This window comes from Apis cerana, linkage group LG1, assembly GCF_029169275.1.
Source record: "Apis cerana isolate GH-2021 linkage group LG1, AcerK_1.0, whole genome shotgun sequence".
Lineage (NCBI taxonomy): Eukaryota > Metazoa > Arthropoda > Insecta > Hymenoptera > Apidae > Apis > Apis cerana.
Genome location: NC_083852.1, coordinates 14,524,523 through 14,539,026, shown reverse-complemented (window position 1 = coordinate 14,539,026; position 14,504 = coordinate 14,524,523). Strand labels below are relative to the sequence as shown.

General features: G+C 45.6%; 1 protein-coding gene across 2 annotated transcripts in view; it reads right to left on the bottom strand.

The window, feature by feature from the left end:
* The window catches only part of LOC108003479 (cadherin-related tumor suppressor), an 80,410-nt gene extending 66,019 nt beyond the window's left edge, over nt 1-14,391 (bottom strand). For both annotated transcript variants that reach the window (XM_062076104.1, XM_062076109.1), the window contains exon 1: nt 5,508-14,391. In XM_062076104.1, the coding sequence (XP_061932088.1) occupies nt 5,508-10,862 (5,355 nt within the window). In that variant the 5' untranslated portion in view covers nt 10,863-14,391. The remainder of the gene's footprint in view (nt 1-5,507) is intronic.
* Between the last annotated feature and the right edge of the window lie 113 nt (nt 14,392-14,504).

Sequence of the window (14,504 nt, the reverse complement as noted above, 5' to 3'; positions counted from 1 at the left end):
GAAATAATGATGATGAGCGAGCAAGGTATTAACGGGTATTAGACCTTTCCCCTTTGAGCAGTTTTCTCGTAGAACCAAGGGGTTAAAAATCCTCTTCTGCAATTTAAATGAATAGTATATCATGCCACGACAATTTCTCCATGAATTCTTCATGCTTGTCCGAAAGAAACGAAAATAGAAAATTAACTACATCATTTCTATCGACATAAACCATAACACGTCAAACGATTGTTACAAGTTGAACGAGTATAAATAAAACTTCTATGACGACGTCTTGTCGTTGTCGTGTCAGGATCAAAATGAAGATTCATAAATGATAAAATTACCTATAAACGTCTGTATCGAAATAATTTATTCTCTTCAAAAATGGAATAACGAAACAATAAAGAGATTCTCACAATTTTCATCTTTCATAAATTGTTAGAAATTATACTCGGATCAATTAGTGGTGAAATATTGATGAATGTCCTGTCACCTATAATAACTGAATTGAACGTCACTTTATTCAATTTGATATCGATTGTAAAAAGTATTAAATATTAACAAAAATGAATATAAATGGCATATTTTTACTTTTTAGATTTTTTTCTAGATAAAATCGTTAACTTTTTAATAAATAAAATTTTCGAAACTATATTTAAATTTTTATCATTAAAAAATGAAATTTATAATTTTTTAATAGTTATTTTCTTAAAACTAATAAGTAATTTTTCTTTTAAAACGAGTTGAACTTAAAAATTTCAAAATAAAAACAGATGATGTCGTACTTTCAATTGTTGTCAATCCATTCGTCGATCATACTACTTTATTGTTCATTTTTAATGAAAAGTAAATAGTATGATTTTACATAAGAATTTAACATGTATTAAATATAGTATAAGTAAATATTTTTCGACTACTATTTTTTATCCTATTTTGATTATTTCATAATACCAATGATATTAATTTTTTATACTTATAAGATCAAATGACAGATTTAAAAACATTTGTAATAAAAAATATAATATATAATAAGTCAATATAATATTTCTATGATACAAATATATAATATATAATAAGCAAAATATTTCTACAAATTATACGTGTCAATGAGGGCTAGTTGTTATCGTGATTCGGACATTTTACCATAACAATTTGCCTCCATTGTAAATATGTAAATTATATATTCTATCATTTTAACAATCTACAAATTTTAAATTTAAATCTTTTCGCTCTATTTCGTTTTTTTACATCTTTAAATCTTTATCCTTTTTATTTTGATTTATCGATGACTTGTGTAATTATTAAATTATTATTAGATTATTACTATCATTAAATTATTTTTAGTTATAGATTGTTAAGAAATTAGTAAATTATTTAATAGAATATAAGCAATCTAATCAATAATTGTTTTTATATCGAATGAGATGAAGTATTTCGTAAAATTTTCTCGATCAAAAAAACTTACCACAACAACGCGGTAGCAGCTAGCCTCACGACACGGTTAGCTGTTCCGCCTCGACCAGTTACACAGATAAACGACATGCTATGAAAAACTTATTGCAACATATTAAACGGCTTAAAATATAATAATAAATACAACGCTAAATTAATCAACAAACAGCAATTATTTTTCATTTTTCAATTTTCTCAAAATCGGAACTTTTAACTCTAATTTTCCTTAACCGTGATTGTTACGTGAATTTTTACGTTCTCATAAAAAGAACTCTCGCAAGGAGATGGCCGATCAACGGAGTATTTTTACGCGACTTCTTCGTGGATATCGATAAGCTAATCGTATAATTTATAGTGGAAGAGACTGCGATTCTTATCATCGCCTTCATCTCTCTTTTGTGCAAATTTAAACGGCACGTTATTTGAAAGTTGAACGTGACGGTGAAGATAGGGAGATAATTGATCGTGAATAGCGACATATTTCCCCGCCTGCTTACACGCACACCTTTTATTTTATACGTTCGGTCCAACACGCGAGTAACGGAAGTTCGGGCGGAATTCGAATAATCATCGATGAAATATTAAATATCGAGAAAGAGAAAAAGTGGCTCGCAAAGTTCGCCGTTCCAAATCCTTAATACGGCAATAACGATTTAACCGCGGCTATCGCTATATACGTTATTACGCGGCCATATTTCAGAAAGGACGAAAAAGTCGGCGTAGTTAATTGACGGTTTATCGCGGTTAAACGAGCGCTATTAATCGGACACCGACATAATTATCATCGACTATTATTAAATTCTCTGGGTCCGCGCGCGCGCGTTCGCTCGGCCATACGACCGGTATGCTACGCGCGCGAGCGCATGCTTTACTCCAGATATATTTATCTAACGTGGCGGGAGAAGGAGGAAGAAGAAAGGAAAAGAGGAGAGAGAAAGGAAAAAAAAAATGAAAAAGACGAAGGAAACATTACGCCTACATTTCGCACGAGCTCTTTGGACCCACCATTAGCGCGCGAACGTGTGTGGGTTTGCCGTTCTTCCGTGGCTCACGCGCCCATACATCAAGATCACGTTAAAGCCACTTTCTTAAATCAAACCGCGTGCCTACTTATTTTATTTATCCGTGTTTCACCCCATTTTGTCGCGCGAGGATTATCATGTTCCCATTGAAATCGAAATTTTTCGATTCGATCAAACTTTTCAGCCGAAAATCCGCCGAACCTCCTTCTTCCCTGCTTTTAATCCTTACTTACTCGAAAATTTTTTGAAAATTTAGATAACAAACGATGGTGATTTCGTCCGCAGAAAGTTTTTTAATCGAGGGAATCTCTCGTTCGAGGATTCGGAAAAAAAAGGAGGAATTTAAACAGATTTAAGATAACAGATAATTTTGAAAAGAATTCATAATCGAAGGAATATCGGTAATTTGAAACGGAGGTCGTGAGACGCGAAGACTAATTTACCGTTAATTGTTTTCGTATCGTTAGTCCTTTCTTAAACAGATACGATACGCTGGTGATTATTACGGCATCCCGTTAATAACACCATATTACGAATACAAGTCCAAAAGTAAGTTTAATATCGGTAATTAAGCCCGTTAACATCGCGATCCTAACGAAGGAAATTGAATAATACTCACGCTCGCGCGCGCGTTCCTACGAACGATCGAACAGATGACCCTCGTAACTTTATCTTTCTTTCTTTCTTTCTTTTCTTCCACCTCGTCGGTTCCTGATGTATACACAAAGTGGCACGCTAATGAAAATCGTCAACGAGCTGATCATGGTCAACGAACGATCCGGACGACATCATCTTCATTTCGAACGACCAACCTTTCCTTGATCCTTGGTCGAAGAGGGGAGGAAACGAACCGGTGTTAATTTTTCCATGGAAATTTCGGAGGAGGAAGAGGGGGGGAAAGTGTGCCGCGTCCACGATGCAAATACAATTACCGGGCTCGAGGAATGTTCTAATTGACCGGGCGCGGTGAGATTTGACAAAAATGCCAAGCGATCCGAGATGACATCGGGTACGAATATATCCTCGCTTTCATCCTCGGTGCAGTCGGTGCAAAAAGTCGATGATACGAAAGTCGATGGTCGAACGAAGAAAAAGAATTGTCGGGCCCCGTGCAAGGTTGCAAGATGCGCGGTGAGGGAAGCCAGCGCAGAAAGCCAATAGAGAAAATGAACGGAGAGAGAGGGCGAAGAAAGGGTGAGAGAAGGGCGGGTAGGAGGAAAGGGAGAAAGGAAGAAAGAGAAGAGAGAGTGGAGAGGAAGGAGAGACGAGGGGAGAAGCGAAGAGAGAACAAAAGTCGGGTCTGGAACAAAAACGTCCGAACTGCAGTCGGTTCCCGAAGAGTCACAGATCCCACAGCGAGCGATAAAGGTAGGGCCGAACGAAACGACGAAGATGGGGACAGACGGAAGAAACGAAAGATAGGAAGAAGCAAGATCCGAAACTGGGAGCGCGCACTCCTCCAGGGAAGGAGGGCCCAGCGAGAGATATAGGGAAAGACCGGGGTGGGGGAGAGAATCTTCAGAAATGAAGCAGCAGCGGCAGCAGCAACGACCAGCAGCAGTCGCACCGGGGGTAAAGATGGACCGACTTTTACCTACGTCCGGCTGTTTGTATGCGTTCACCCGAGATCAAGTTTTTCTCGAGTTCTGAACCTCCGGCAGAGAGCCAGCCAGCAGCACCAGCAGCTCCGACTCGAATCCAACTTGATTTCCTGGCACGCGGTTCATCTTGTCGTTTATTCTCTCCCACTCCCCAGCCACCTCTTTCTGCCTCTTCCCTCTCTCTCTTTCTCTCTCTTTCTTCATCTTCCACTCTCTTTTCGTCCTTTCGCTTTTGCTGGATCATCCCCGCTATGGACGTGTATAAGCGCGCGGGTGTGCGTTTGTGTTGGTGTATATACACACATATATGTATATATATATGTATATATGTATATCACGAAGATAGTCGCTGGCAATGTTGGATCAAGGGATGGTCCCGCGGTAGGAACACGTGCCCTGTCCCGCTACGAGCGACTATTCTATTCCTTTTATATTCCACTGATTCTCTCTCAGCCCGAAATTTTACACGGTAACTAGCGTCAGAAATTCTACGGCTAATTTTCGATGAAAAATGTTCTACCGAAAGACGGTCCATCTTGGCTATTTCTTTTACTCACTTTCTTTTCTCTTCCTGTTTCCTTTTCATCTTCGATTCATGAACTCGGGATTCTTTAACGGGATGGATTCGAAGAAGAATGTTAGTTTCGCGTATTAGCCACGATTATACATTATTCGTTGCAAGGGAGCTAATAAAAGAAAGTATATATATATATAATCTCCTACCACGGTACAATTAATTCGATGTGTAAATCTTTCAGACCCCTGTTACGAACCACTCTCCTTTCTTCTTTCTCTTTCTTCACTCTCTCTTTCTCTTTCTCTCTTTTCTTATTCATCGTCAATCGCATTGTTTCTGGCGATGCTCTCGTCTCCCAGATTCTATCGTTGACCCTAATTACCTTAAGATCATTTCGTTACGTAACGCGATTCCCAACTAGACGAATTGTCGTGCTCACCGTATCGTAAGACAAGAAGCCTGTACGTGTAACGCGTCTTATGGCGGGTTAATAAATCTATGCAATCGTGTTTCGCTAGTGATAAACGAGTCTTTCGGATAAGCCTTGTTCATCGAGCTTCATTTCCTTCTTATTTTTATTTATTTATTTTTTTTTTTTTTGATATTACTCGAGACTAAGATTCTGACAAGGAATTCTCAGCTTGGAAACTACTCTCATTATCGATAACGTTTACGTCTAATGTAAATTTCACTTTCTCCCTTTCTCTCTTTCTCTCTTGTTTATTTTTACCAATGAAATTACTGGAAATTATGGCGAAAGATTTTGGCCGAACACCAATGAAATTTTGACCGATGTAAAGAAGGAAGGAAGAAAGAAAGAAACTGCGCACGAGAGGAAAGAACGAATCCGCTCGACAAAAAGCGGCGAATGACTTTCAGAACGCAGCGGATCATTAATATCACCGGGATGATCAATCAAAGACGTGAACTTACTTTGGTGGACGTCGTACTGGGCCTGGTACCACCAACACCGATGGCGTATAGCTCCACCTCGTACCACTGGATTCCTGTTTCCCTGTCCAGCGCGGCAGCCGTCGACAATATACCTGTCTTCGTGTCGACGTCGAACAATCTGTCGACCTGTGGACCGCCGCTACCAGCGGTCACGTTCGTCACGTAATATTCAAGATCGATATTCGATCTACGACTTCGGGCACTCACTTTCAAAATACTCGTACCGATTGGCTCGTTCTCGTACACGCTACCCTCTATCTGGCCACGATGCTCCCATATTGGTTGATCGTCCCCATCCTCCCCGGGCACTATCAGGGTCAAATAGATCTCCGTGGATCTCCGTTCCGCTTGAACGGCCTCGTCCGTCGCGCGGATCCCCACTTGATATTTCGAGACCCGTTCCAAATTGTTCTTGAGGGATCGCGGCAGTCTTATCGTCAAGTGGCCCGTGTTCCGGTGTATTCGAAACATATCCGAATAATTCACGCTTGATCTGAGCAACTCGTACGTGACCAAACCGTTCGTGCTCGAGTCCAAGTCCCTGGCGACCAAACGGGTCACCATGATCTCCTTCTGATACTGATAATTTCCCTTGAGCGGGAGCACAACGGCCGACATGCTGACGAAAATCGGCGCGTTGTCGTTGATGTCCTCGACGATAACGATCACCAACTTTTCAGCGGATAGTCGGGCGCTGGATGGTTGCGCACTGTCCGTGGCGACCACCACCAACTTGTACGTGTCCACCTCTTCTCGATCGATCGGCAGCAACGTGTGTATCACCCCGGTCGAAGGGTTTATACCGAATCTACGAACCTGATCCTCGGGATCTTGGCTGGCTATGGAATAAGTGACTATCCCGTTCTCATTCGAGTCGGGGTCTTCCGCTGTGATGGTAACTATAGGCGTGTGCACCAGAATACCCTCTCTAATTTGTCTTGCTATCGCTGTATTAGGAAATACCGGTGGATTGTCGTTGGCGTCGATCACCTCGACGATCAACGTGGTCACCGAGCTCAACCTCGGATGACCCCCATCGCTACAAGTCACATTCAAAGTATACTTTTCTAGTTCCTCGTAATCGAGCGGCTTTCTCAGATATAACGTCCCTGTCAGGGGATCGATATAAAAGGTGTCCCTTCGGTTTCCAGCGGATATGGCGAAGGCTAGCTCGCTATTCGGGCCCAGATCGTTATCCGTTGCTTCGAACCTGAGTAATTCCGTGTTGGTTGGCGTCGTTTCGAGAACGGAGATCCTCGACTTATCGTCGACGAACAGAGGCACGTTATCGTTCTCATCGAGCACCTCGATGTACACGGTCGTGCTGGAAGAGAGGCGGGTCTCGAGGCCAGCGTCATGCGCGACAACGGTTAACACGTAACTGTCCATGGTCTCGCGATCCAATTCTTTCGTCAGGGATATTTGTCCGGTCGCCTCGTCTATGGCGAATCGACCGTATTGATTCCCGTCCTCCAGCGAGTAGAACACGTCTCCGTTCAACCCCTCGTCGGCGTCCGTCGTGTAGACTCTCAACAATTGGGTCCCGATCGCGGCACCCTCGTTCACCTGCACCCTATACGGCAACCTTTGAAATTGGGGGATATTGTCGTTCACGTCGGTGATGTAAATAACGACCTTGACTCGATCGCGGAGACGATTGACCCCGTTGTCGGTGACGGTGGCCTCCAAAGTGACGTAGCTGCTGCCCGTATTGGTCACCAACAATTCCCTGTCGAACACTCGTAGGGACTTGATGAAACCGTTTCTGGGATCGACGGTGAAGTCCTGTTGACTGGCCGGAAGGGAGAAGACGAGATCAGCGTTGCGACCCACGTCCCGATCCGTGGCCAATAATTTTCCAACGAACGTGTCTGGTGGCTCGTTCTCGCGTAGGTGGAGGACGAAGCTCGAATTGGTGAATTCCGGCGCGTTGTCGTTTTCGTCGATTATGTGAACGACCACCGGGACTACCGAGCTTCTAGAGGGGCTGCCTTGATCGGTGGCCGTTACCTCGAGCGCGTAATAGTCCTGCTCCTCGCGGTCGAGAACGTTCTTCACGTACAACTGGCCGTCCGGGAATATACCAAAGCGATTCTCGGTATTTCCGTCGGTGACGCTGTACAAGACCCGGCCGTTAGCCCCGAGATCGGCATCGGTGGCCGTCAGAGAGAAGAATCTATCGTTGACCGGAGTCGATTCCGGCAGAGACGTCTCGTAGCTGGTCAGCTTGAATACCGGCGTGTGATCGTTCACATCTTCGATGGTGACCCTGACTTGATGCTGAGCCGACAACGGGGGATTCCCGGAATCCGTCGCGGTCACCTCCAAGTGCAAAACCGTTCCTGGCGCGGCACGGATCGGTTTGTCCAAGTAAATGATCCCGGAATTTTCCGCAACTCTGAACTGTTCCCCGGGGTTATGAGTCAAGGAGTAAACGATCCTCGCGTTCACGCTGGCATCCCGATCCCTAGCCCGTGCCAGGCACACCTCCTGTCCCACGGCTGCGTTCTCCTTCAAAAACACTTCGTCCCCGATTTCGCCTTTGGGAAATCTCGGCGGGTTGTCGTTCACGTCCACCACAGTGATGTTCACAGACGTTTGCCCGTAAGCGAGTCCAGCCCTGGCCGATAATTGCAAACTGTAATAGGCCACTTGTTCCCGATCCAAGCAGCCGGAAGTGGTGATCGTCCCGGTGCTCTCGTCTATCTTAAAATTACCCTTCTGATCGCCGTACACTATAGCGTACGAGATCTTCGAGTTTCCGTATTGAGTTACTTGAACGGTGCCCACATCCCTGGCAAACATATTCGCCACGGTGCCGCATTCCCCCCTGTCCTCGGCTATCCTGAACTCGTAACCGTTGTAAGTGTCGAACTCCAAGTGTTCCAGATCTTCCTCACGGATAATCTCGACCAGAGCGTTCCTCACCGCGAATCTGTCGCCCGTATCCTTGGCGGATATGTTCAATTCGTAAAGCGTTTTGTGGGCAGCCCTCAGCGAGCCCTGAAGAGTAATCTCGCCGGTCCTTTCGTCGACCGCGAAAAGTCCCTCGCCACCTGATTCCAACGAGTATCTAACTTGGGCGTTTTCCCTAGCATCGGCATCGGTCGCCATCACCTTTCCAACCGAGGTCCCTGGCGGGGCGTCCTCCGGCACGGCCATCAAATATCTCCACGGATAGAAAACCGGTGAATTGTCGTTCACATCTTTCAACGTTAACATCACCGTTGCCGTGGACGATTGAGGCGGTGTACCTTGGTCCCTGGCGATCACAAGGATCCGATATTCCCCGATCGTCTCGCGATCAAGGTGCACCTTCGTGGTCAACTGGCCCGTGAGCCCGTCCAACGCGAACGTTTTCGGATAATCCCGGGGCACGCTCGAGTGAAAGCTGTACGCAACGCTCCCGTTCGTTCCTTGATCGTTGTCCACCGCCGTCAACGTGGCAACCAGGCTCTGAGGCGGGGTGTTTTCCGACAATGTAACCTGGACTTGGTTTTGGGAGAATCTGGGCGCCTCGTCGTTCTCGTCGAGAATCGTCACCTTGAGGTGAGTGGACGCGTATTTTGGACTTGGGCCACCGTCCCTTGCGGACACGTGCAACTCTATGCTGCCCTGCACCTCCCTGTCGAGGGTCGCGACGGTGGTGACCAAACCAGTATCCTGATCGATCGCGAACCAACCTTGCTCGTTGCCCGAGTCCAATTCGTAATAAATTCTCGCGTTCAGTCCGGAATCGGCATCCGTGGCGGAAATACTGGCCACGAAGCTGCCGATGGGCGAAAGTTCCGAGAGTACCGCCGAGTATTCGCTTTGCTGGAAGACCGGTTCGTGGTCGTTAACATCGTTCACGTGGATCACGAGATAGGCGGTTGCCGAACGGGGCGGCGTTCCTTTATCGGTCGCGACCACGGTCAGGTTATATTTCGGTATTTCCTCGCGGTCGAGTCCACCGTTCACGCGGACGACGTCGAACGTTGCAGCGGTTTGCAATCTGAAGTGGCCCAATTCGTTGCCCGCACGAATTTCTACGCTCGTCTCGCCGTTCGATCCCTCGTCGTTGTCGATCACCGTGATCGCGGCCACGATCGAATCTTTGACGGCGTTCTCGTCGACGGTCGCGTAGCCAGGTGTGATCGGGAAATAGCTGAACTTTATTTCAGGATCGTGATCGTTCGCGTCCAATAGATTCACCGTTACGTAGGTCCGGCCATCCTGCCTAGGCGAGCCGTGATCTCGAGCAAAGACCGTTATGACGCAGCTCTTTAGACAACCGTCGCCTAGACGCGCTGCGCCCGTGCAGCTCTGCTGCGGGCAATCCAAAGGCTCGATCGTCGTCACGGTCCCTGTATCCGGGTCTATCGTGAACTGTGTTTCCGTATCCGGTAAATAATACGTGAGCTTTGAATTGTCCTCGGAATCCTTGTCCGTCGCGTGAACCGTCAACACTTTCGTCCCTATAGGGGCACTCTCGTTCAAAGCGACCACGTAATCGCTCTGCTGGAATATCGGAGGGTTGTCGTTCACGTCCAACACGGTTACGTTTACCAGAAGGTAACCGAGCCTCGGTGGTTGACCCCTGTCTCTCGCGCAAACGTTCAACGAATAAAATTCTACCTGTTCCCGGTCCAATTTACCAGTTGTCTCCAAATGCAAATAGGTGGTTTCACCGGTCGGATTCCCGGTTACTTCCAAACGAAATTTGCCATCGGTATTCCCATCAACGATGAAGTAATCGTCGACGACACCGTTCTCCAGCGTATCTTTATCGGTGGCGGCATCCAACAATAATTTCGTCCCCACTACCGCCGACTCGGAAAAACTGACAGCTATGCTCGATTCTGGAAATTCCGGATCGTTGTCGTTGATATCCAGCACAAGGATCCTTACCTCGATCGGATAAGTTGGCTGGCTCGAGAGAACGACCAGGTCGAACCTATCGCTGCTCAACGCTTCCCTGTCGAGAACTTTGGCCGTTTTGATCTTGCCGGTTTCCGGATCGAGCACGAATTCCTGGGGTGGCTCGTTAAATCTGTACGTGAATCCAGGCTTAACCGGTATCAGACCGACCAGAGTCCCCTTCGGCTCGCCTTCCCTGACCTCTAGTTGAACTCTGGTATCGACCGCCCGACTCTGCATCGCAAGGCCCATCGCACCACTGTCCTGCGGTAACATAGGCGAGCGTCGTGGAACTAGCCGCGTCACCCTTTGAGGCGGTTTGCGGGAAAAATATTCGGACGCGTGTTTCTCCAGCTCGTTCGGTTGGCCGCCATTTTGGTCCACCGACAACAGTCCCAGGACCAGGGCTAGGACCATCGATCCTCGAATGATCATCTCTTCTTCTGTCCCTTCGAACACGCCCCCTTCCTTAGCCAAATTCTTTTCGGTTCGACGACATAAAAGTATCCGTGCCCCTTTGACACTACCTCTCGTTCTTCTTCTTCATCGTCGGTCGCGATTTCATCTTTCCCTGTTTACACGTTCTTCACGTTCGCACGCTCGACATCATGGCACGGTCAAACAGTGGTACAAGGGGGAAAAAATATCAACACGTATCAGTTAACGGATTGTTCGAATCGTTTATTACGGATTCCATCTCTTTCGATCTCTTTCTCGTTTTCCTTTTTTTTTCCCCTCTTTCTATCCGTCCGTCTGCTTCCCCGCCAGTTTTTTCTTTCGAATTCGGGCTACGTTTTAACCGGACTCTCGACTCGAAATCGGATTAAGGATGCCTCGAAGGTGTGGGCGTTTTCTTTTTTATTCGATCCTTTTTGCTCGTTGCCGCAGAAAGTCAAGTGAACACGAGCCGACAGAGGGGGCACTGACCCGCAGAGCCGCGCCTCGCAAAACTCCGTGGATGCTGCTCGTCTCTCGATCTTTGATATTTTTCTTTTTTCTTTTTTTTTTTTTCTTTTCACCTTTCACGATCCCTTGAAATTAATATCGATTCACGGACACGATGAATACGATGGCATCGCTTGTTGTTGTCGAAGATAAAGATTTTTCGCGCGACGTCGCTACGGTTCCGACGATGTCCGCGGTCGCTGCTCCCTCGCGTTCCTTTCTGTCACAAACACGACGTTATTACCACGCGCGATCTTCAAGCGGTTCCCACAGCTTTTCACCGACGTTATACCAGCTTTTCCTCTTCACACGACACTCTTTATTAAAAATATCGATCGAAAGAAAGTTTCCTCGTCATCGAGTATCACTTTGATATCGATTCTGCTATAAAATCAGGGATCCAAAGTTGATTCGAAACACACCACTAACGACACGGGAAGACATTCTATCTAAAGGCGCACAAAACAAACGCGTCGATGGTAAATGATATATAACCAAATTTATGGATGATGATGGCAATGGTGTTTATTCGGTGATATGCATCAATCTGCAAGATGCATGGATTCTTTATCGACACGTGTCGATAAAGTTTTAATGATAGGCAACCGGACACGTTCTGAAAACTCAATTATTGTCGAATCGAAATCGTAGTTCAGTGGAATTTTCACTTGTATCGATCATTCTTCTCGTGTGTTTCCCACGTACTTTTACACTTTTATTATTCTAAGGGATGAAAAGAATGTACAGCGAAACGCAAAAAGAGGAGACGAAAAGACGCGACGCGCGGCGTACGTCCAGCCAGGATGAAATGGAAGGGAAATAAACGGAAAACGGAATGAGAGGAAAAGAAAGAAAAAAAAAAAGAAACACGCGCGCACACATGTAGTCAAGAAGAGCGAAAAAGAGTAACGTGGGCCGTGAACGCGACGATGTAAGGGCCCCTTCGACGTACAACGACGAATAATATCACCTTCCCGAGGACTGACCTGACTCGACTGAACCGAGACGGTCCCAGAACCTTGCCACTGCCGGGAGAAGCATTCTTCGGGCCTGGCTGACGCCGTCCCTCTCCGATCCATCAGGCCCAACGTATGCTTCCGTTTCTCTCGCTCTTACCTCATTCCTCTCTCCTTTCTTACCATTTACTCCCTCCCTTCTTTCCTCCGCGTAAGCACACCTTCCATCGATATCACTTTTTCTCTTTCTTCGAAGTCTTCGACTCCCTCTTTCTTTCTTCGACCATCGTCTTTCGACTTTCTCGTCCTCTCTCTCACGTTCGAAAGCTTTCTTTTAATCTTTCTTTCTCGTTTCTTTCTCGTTTCTTTCTCGCTCCCTTTGCTCAACGCTTTTATCAATATTTTTCTCCTGTTTCGATTCTGCACAATTCTTTAATCTTTCGTCTTGAGTCTAATCTCAATATCTTTTTTCCCTCGTTCTTTCATTTTTTTTTTACACGGATTCATCTATCTCAGTTTTTAAAAAAAATTTCCTCTTCTGAGATTCTTCGTGCTTTCTCTTTTCTCCCCCGAATTTTTCAAATGACCTATCGCTTTTCCCCCTTTCTCTCTCTCTCGTCGCCCCTCTCTCCAACTACCAATCGGTATCATTTTTCCTCTCTTTCTAGCAAAGCATGCGCAATCCCTTCTTTTCCGAGACACTAAGGTTTCTATCCTTATCCCTCTGAAACTCGCAATTCTTTCTATCTATTTCGTTCCAGCAATCATCTTCTTTCTCTCTCAATCTTTATCATTTCTTGTTCCACTCTCTCCCAGTTGATTCGAAGTGATTCAACTATCTTTCTTTTACCAATGATCGATACCGCTTTTCCTCTTCGTCTCGAAAAACATTCGTGAGTCCCCCTCTTCTGTCCCTTATACTTCTGTCTTTTTCCATCTCCACTTTCTCCATCTTTGTCTGTTCCGGTAGTGTCTCCATCCTATATTGTTCTTTCTCTGTCTATACTAAGATCGACAGTCAACCTTTTTCCATCCAGGATACACTAGTCCAACCACCAGCGTGCCAATTCCCCTCCGTGGGCCCTACGTGTCTCTTTCTTGCCTTTCCTCCCAACCTCTCTGGAAGGTGGCCGGGCCCCTCATAGCGCCCTCATTCCCCGTCTCTGTCCCCGCGGCCGTTATCCTCCCACCTTGGACTCTATCCTCGCGCATCCCAGCGTCGTCTCGCGCTGAGATATTCTCCCTTTTGCCCTCGAGGAACGAGCAATGTGGAGGCTCAGGTATGCAAGATGGCCGCCGCTGAGAAGCATTCGCAACGAGGACCGCTTACGGGCGAACCAGGGAAAGAGACCGACTATGAAAGAAAGATGGAGCTAGCTAGGGAAGAAAGACGAAATTTAACTCGAACTAGAGAGACAAGGATAGAACAGTCGAGATGAATAATGCGTAGAGCAGGAGAGAAAGCGAACGGGGAGAGAAAGAAAGAGAGAGAGAAAGAGAGAGAGAGCAAGAGAAAGAGAGCAAGGAAGAGAAAGAGCAGTTAGGATGACAAGGGTGTGGGGTGATGAGGAAGAGAGGTGGAGGAACGAGAAGTCTAGAACCACGATATCCGCGGTCCTGTAGTCACTTTTATAACTAATCCGTTACCACGATCGAACGCTTCCTTCGAACTTTTCACCATTCTTCCCTCTCTTCCCTATCTTCTTTTTCTTTTGTCAAGAATAAAGCGCGCGAACTACACGCGCAACTAGATTATCTTCGCTGTTTTCCTTTAATCTAGTTTACTGGGTATCAGCTATCACTATATAGCTACCATCGGCTCCGCCTTCCTCTCTTCTCTGTATCTGCCGATTACTGTATCGATAACTAACCCGATTTACGCGTATGCGTCCACCGCCACTTCTTTCTTAATTCTTTTGCTTATTTTTTCTTTCTTCATTGCTTTTCTCTTTTTTATTTTTTTCTTTGTCAAACAGAAGTAAAAATTTTGTATAGATATCGCATGAATAAAATATGCACATATACATACAATTTTTAAACATTTAATTATTATCTAATGAAATGCCGAAAGAATATATATATGGAGAGAATATATATATATATATATGCATTAGAATTAGTAACAGTAAATTAAAACATTAAATATTTTTCTATTATTGATTCCCTTAATTGGGAG